Source organism: Plectropomus leopardus, chromosome 23 (assembly GCF_026936395.1).
Source record: "Plectropomus leopardus strain MGB_pleo_1.0 chromosome 23, ASM2693639v1, whole genome shotgun sequence".
NCBI classification, from domain to species: Eukaryota; Metazoa; Chordata; class Actinopteri; order Perciformes; family Serranidae; genus Plectropomus; species Plectropomus leopardus.
Window position 1 is genome coordinate 8,290,836 of NC_142198.1, and position 6,158 is coordinate 8,296,993.

At 40.8% G+C, this 6,158-nt stretch overlaps 1 protein-coding gene and 1 long non-coding RNA gene across 2 annotated transcripts in view; one reads left to right on the forward strand and one right to left on the reverse strand.

Moving 5' to 3' along the window:
* The window catches only part of m1ap (meiosis 1 associated protein), a 38,574-nt gene that overhangs the window by 29,559 nt on the left and 2,857 nt on the right, over window positions 1-6,158 (forward strand). The window contains exons 4-10 of the mRNA XM_042512548.2: window positions 529-690; window positions 787-946; window positions 4,178-4,319; window positions 4,736-4,799; window positions 4,901-5,043; window positions 5,778-5,893; window positions 5,990-6,071. Of these exons, the coding sequence (XP_042368482.2) occupies window positions 529-690; window positions 787-946; window positions 4,178-4,319; window positions 4,736-4,799; window positions 4,901-5,043; window positions 5,778-5,893; window positions 5,990-6,071 (869 nt within the window). The remainder of the gene's footprint in view (window positions 1-528; window positions 691-786; window positions 947-4,177; window positions 4,320-4,735; window positions 4,800-4,900; window positions 5,044-5,777; window positions 5,894-5,989; window positions 6,072-6,158) is intronic.
* LOC148185636 (uncharacterized) lies at window positions 496-3,538 on the reverse strand. The gene is made up of 3 exons (XR_015775641.1): window positions 3,453-3,538; window positions 2,972-3,311; window positions 496-693 (listed from the first exon to the last, which is right to left on the reverse strand). It is a non-coding gene; the product is annotated as an uncharacterized LOC148185636 (long non-coding RNA).

Sequence of the window (6,158 nt, forward strand, 5' to 3'; positions counted from 1 at the left end):
GCTGATTCAACAGGGAACTCTAAAAAGTGCACTTTTATCTTAAAAAAAGACTTTTATGGGTGCTCTGAATTATCACTTTCACATGACTAGGGCTACAGATATTAATTTTTTGTCAGACAGGATTCATCTGAGAAGAGAATACTTAGAAAGGGGAAAACAATTAATAATTTGCAGAAAACAGCATTTGTGCAAATTGGTTGTTGCATCAGCTGTCCAGGTGACTGGTCTCAGACAATCTTGCAGCTGAAGATGCTTGGACGTTCACATTTGTGACCAAAACTTGAGAAAAAATAAGTCTTTTGGGTGTATAGAAAGAGGTTTAGATCTCCAATTTCAACTAAAAGTGTTTATATTTTCATTTTGTATTTTAGCAACACATATCTGTGTAAAACATGCATGAAAAAAAACAAGGCTTTAGTGTTGAAATTTTCAAAATAAATGTAAAATAAAAAAACATCAAAGTCAGATTCCCTGTCAGCTGAGTCTTACCTTTAATCCACATATTGACGCTTGTGTGTCCATCTTCAGATTGTCTGATGTTGGGAACAGAGGTTGACCTGCAGCAGGTGGAAAACAGCGTGTTCGCTATGGAGATGGTGTTGAAGGCGTGGCTTCAAGAGCAGGGAGGAGACAGAGAGCACCTGCATCTCCTGCTGCCCAGTCCCCAGGACAGTCCCATTCAAGGGACAGGTACTGCATAAACATAATGTGGAGACACAGACAGCGTGTTACTGTTATAGCCAATGTTTTTGATACTTATTTTTATGACATTTGTCTCCTGCGTAGTGTGTGTGAAGTGTGACATGCAGGAGCGTCTGATAAGCCCTGCCCTCATCCCAATGAACCCCAACCTGGGAGTGAAGACTGAGAGCGTGCGGGACTTCCTGCCTGCAACTAAGGGAGCAGCCAGTCAGAGCCAACCGCCACGGAGGCTGAAAGCAATCAAGTAAGAGACAGTGCTGCAATAAAGGGCTTCCTACTGAAGCAATTAAAAAGCCACCTTCTGTTGCTTTCAGATCCACATGCTTCTCAAGCTTTAATTAAAAGGAAATGCAAAATTGTAGCGATGAATTTAGTATTTCTTCTCAACACAACCACTTAAAAGTGATATAATTCAAAGTCACAGGCCGCTAAAGTGCCAGGAAATGTGTTGGATATTAAGTAAAATGAAAGAAAAATGAAACATAAAAATACATACATGCTTTTTCCCACCTTTTGCATGTGTTTGAATTTAACATAAAAGTTTAATGAAACCACACTGATAATCAGTTTCCTCTTAAAGGGATAATCTAGATATATCTGCCCTAACCATCTTTCCAGTCACATCCATGCTGCCTTGTTAGAGTGAGGGAGAGAAGCATGCGTGTGTCCATATGATTATGTGTGCATGCTCCATCAGCCATGTGTCTAATGTCGTGTGTGTCCAGTAAAATACCGCCCCATCTATGAATGGCTCCATTCTGACAGCAGGGAGTAGTGGAATATTTCTGAGATGAAGCTCTCCCATCACATCAGAGTCGGCTTTGTTCGGCTCTGATGCTGGAAAACTTTCAAAACAACTGGAGAGGAGCTGAGCAGAAAATTGCTTCACGCTTAAAGGGAGGGGATAAGTTCCCTTAACTTGTTTGTGAGGAGATGTTTTCTCAAATTCTCAGGTCTCAGAAAAGAAACTTATGGGACACAGTCGCAGAGGTAAACATAGAAAGGACAGGGATTCAAAATAAACAGGCAATAACAGTGACTACAAGGACTGAAAAACAAGAATTGTAAATGTTTTATCATTAATGTCACATTCTACTTACCAACAAGCACAAAACAAAACAGTGAATCACAGAACAGCAGCACAAACACTGATTCATTTTTATTCCAGTCGTTTTGCACAGTCACAGTAGGCAAAGCACAGGTGAACTTAACAATGACTCAGCTGCTTTTGTTAATGTTACTTAATACACCTGTGCTTTTCATACTATATGCCAAAATGTCTGCTGTAAAGAAAACAAATGCCTCTAAAACTAATGCAAAACATTATAAGGAAAAATTTGATAGTAATTTAACACTTTTTATAAGATACAGTAAAAACATGATTCTAAGCAATTTTTCATTTCACATTTGAATTAGTTCAGACAAGCAGTATGAAGACATTTTATGGTTTTATTATGTTTTTTAAGCTTCAAGTGTTTGGGAGATGACTGCAACGCCTTTTTCCTGTGAAACATCGGCAGTGATAGTGACTAAATTTTCATTTTTGGGTGAACTATCCTTTTAAATTTTTGCTACTTCCATCCATGAGTTACACATGTTTTATGTCTTTAAGAATTCATTTTCATGCATCTGCATATACCCTTTGAATAGATTAAACAACTCATGCACTACTGGATGAAAAGTTAACCATTCCTTATAAAAGAGCATTATATATACAAAGAACTGCCCTGTATTGAATGCCCACACTGATGATAGAAAGCAGACATTCAGGCCTGACCTACAGCAGGTAAACAGTTTCTTTCTCTGCCCTCATTTGCATTTGTTTTACATTTCAGGAGCTGCAGTCTGATGTCACCTGTGCCTGTATGAGAGTGTGTTTTGCATACTGGTCAGTGTGGAATTATTGTGCTCCGTGTGTGCTTTACATACCGATGAGTCATGATACAAGTAGTGACATTTGAATGAAGCTGAAGGACGGTCACGCTGTCAGCAAATTCATCCCATAAGGGTGATGTCATTCACTGGCTCTCTGCACGTGAGGATTTGTTGTGTGTTTGCATAAAGACAGTAAAACCTTTCTAGGTGCTGAAGAAGTCTACTGCCTTGGGTTCTCAAATTAAAGACACTGACAACAACATTTTTAAGTTTTGTTGTGAATTCTAAAGCAACGCTTCCTGCAGTGCAAAATTGTATCCAAAATTAATTAACTAAATACCATGCCAGGGCTCAGCATGCCTGGCTAACAGTGTACCCGACCCAATGCCCATACCTGCAAGTGATGAGCCCACAGGGCAGAGGACAGGCCACCACACGCTCACTGGCAAGCTCCCCAGGTCTGGTTCCAGAGGGGGTGTTCGGTGTCCCTTGTCCAGGTGTGTGTTTTCTTACACTTCTGGCCCCTCCCTTGGGACCTCTTTGCCTTGGAAAACACTACCAAGACCTACTGCCCCCAACAACACAGCTCCCAGGATCACAGGGACATGCAAGCATGAAAGTGGCGATTCTTAGAAAGGCTGACCTTCGGGTCCACCAGGTGGAGCTGCAAAATGTTGGTGGGGAGGGGGACTATAGAAGTGCCTCAACTCACCAGCTGCACCTGTGACCCAGACCTAAATGAGACAAAGATAATGGGTGGTGGATAGCTGCTTCAGCTAATAAAAGAATCACCAGCTGGATTAAATTGCAGTTAATCAACTTACAAAAGATTAAAAAGGTGTGCAAATAAATGCAGATAAACTCAAAATACTTACATTTTCAGGAGTACATGGTATTGAGGTTAAATGGAGAGCAGAAAGATCTGCAGCTCTGACTGAGGGCCTTACAGAGTGGCTTACAGCACACCTGTTTGCAGCTGGTCATCAAGCAGGGGGATGATTGGGTTCAGCTGTAGTGAGTCATCTGTCCACCAGGGGCCGTCAGTGAGACTGCATAAGTGAACTCACATCACAGAGTTTGGCTAAAAATGATTCCAGGAGAAGGAGATAGATCAGTGGTTCCTTACTGGTCCAACCATAGTGTTTTTCTTTCTCCTCAGTCACAAGTTCAAGGTCCACACATGACCACATATTCAATTTTATATCACAAAATGTAAACAACACATTGTCTTACAACACACATAGACAAAGAAGAATAAACAGAAATGGCACTTCAGAATAAAAGTTCTGATCTGGAAAGTGATTTTATTTCAAACTAAAGTGTTTTTAACAAACTTAACGTTTCTCAAGTCACTTGCGGTGCATTCGGAGTGGATCGCAGGTGACACATTTGGACCGTGACCACACAGTTGGGAACCACTGAGATAGACGACTTCTCCTTTAAAATAAAATGTTTCAAGCTGCATTCCAGTGGTCACACCTCTTGAACAAGTCCACAGAGTGTTTATCCTGGATTGGAGACAGGTGCTGTGGCACTTTTGAAATATGTGTGTCTTCCATTTAAGGTCCACATACTAACCAAAGCTGTGTGTGTATCACAGGACTCTGCGAGCAGATGGAGTGTGTGAGAGTGTGTTGTACGGCCTGCCACTGGTGATCCGCCCCACCACCTGCTGGCAGCTGGACTGGGATGAAATGGAGAGCAACCACAACTTGTTCCACGCTCTGTGCCACACACTCAGGGTGTGTGAATGTATTCACTATTTGTTCATCTTGTGACGGTTTTCTTCACAATTTAGACATTTTAGATTCTATTACCAGAAACCAACTTCCTGTTTACATTTTGACAAAATAGCTACCAGGATGAGTCATACTGTATGTCTATGAAGAGCAGAATAGAAGTTAAATGTAATAGTTTCTTTTAAAACCATTCATGCCAAATGGCTTACTATAATAGTTTAATACTTTACCTCAAGTTTAATATGTATAAGTTTTGAGTTACACAATAATTATTTTTATTACTCTCTTTTTTCTTTTGCATAGCTGGATCATTGACCCTCTGATTGGCTCTTTGCTTTTTGCACATTAACATTCTCAGCGCTCCTCTGTGCAGTACAAATGATTTAAAGTGTGTGATGTTTCATTTTCCCATCTTTCAGAGTCGTGACCTGTTCCTGCTGCTGCAGGTGGAGCCCACACAGAGGTCCGCAGCTGGAGACTCAGGTCCATATCTGTGTGTGACACAGAGAAACATTGTGACTGATCAGTACTTGTAAATGTACTCATATGCTGCATGTACGTGTGTGCGCTTGTGTACAAAACAGGTGTGTATTCTCACTACGTCCTGCAGCCGTCCCCGTCTCTCTCGCTCCTCATGAAGCCTGTGGTCTCCAGAGAGCTGCTGCTGCCCTGCTCTCTGCCTGTCTCCACTCAGAAACCTGCTCCAGATGCCATGAACACTATACAGGTTAGATGATCTTTGTTCATCATGAACAAATTACAGAAGTAGACGGAGGCATCCAGAAGTCCAAAGCAGAAATAAGCAGATTTTAGTTACTGATGTGTTTGCTGATGTGGCAGATGATGCTTCACTCATAGGCCAAAGATCACAGTGGCAGGCAAAATAGTTCATTTTCAGCCCTGTGGAAGATTAATGGTTCAAGTTGAATCAATTACTGAAAAAAGGTGAATCTCAACATTCATTTAGAGATGAATATACATTTATAGATACTGATACACCATATGCATCCATAAAGGCAAACTCTGATACATTTATACATGTATATGTACTTGCTGTGTAAGAATGGGGAATAAAAAATGTATGTTTTAATGGAAAATACTACTAATAATAATCATATCACCACAAATCTATATTTTTGTTTACTGTCGCTATTCGAAACATCTCTGATTCCTGATTCTGCATGAGCACTTTTATGCTGCAATGAAGCTACACCTTCTTTGTTGCTAAGATTGGTATGATTTTTGTCTTGATATTGGAAATTATTTGAAGTTTTAATTCCATTTTAGTTTGAAATCATTGTTAAGTGATTGTTTTGTATGGTGTATGTTTTCTTGTCTGCGTATAGCAACTTCTCATTAAGTTCATTAGTTTTTTTGTTTGTTTGTGCAAAAAGCGTGCATGTTTTCAAAGACCACAAACAGAACTGACATGTTACTGGGGTAATGTTTTTTTTCTGTCAGGGTTGTGTGGCTCAGCTGGAGGAGGAGTGTGTGTTCAACCCTCTGTCTCTGAGCAGTAACCTGTACCAACACCTCAGGAGCAGAGGCCTTCTGTCACAGCCACGATACCCGTACAGGTCAGAGAGGGACGATGTGATGATGCAACCAAATGATGCAAATATAATGGAGGACAATCATGGCATTATATTGATGATGATGATGGTTCATTCCAGGATGCAGCTCGCAGCTGCCCACAGAGACCAGTCTCAACCAGCAGAGGGCCCTAAATCCACTGGCAACAAACAGCAGCGGCAGGTAAACACAAGCAGCTTTACGGCCGTGTAAAGGTCATAATGCGCTGCTCATATAATTTATGACATGAAGGAAACTGATAACATGAGC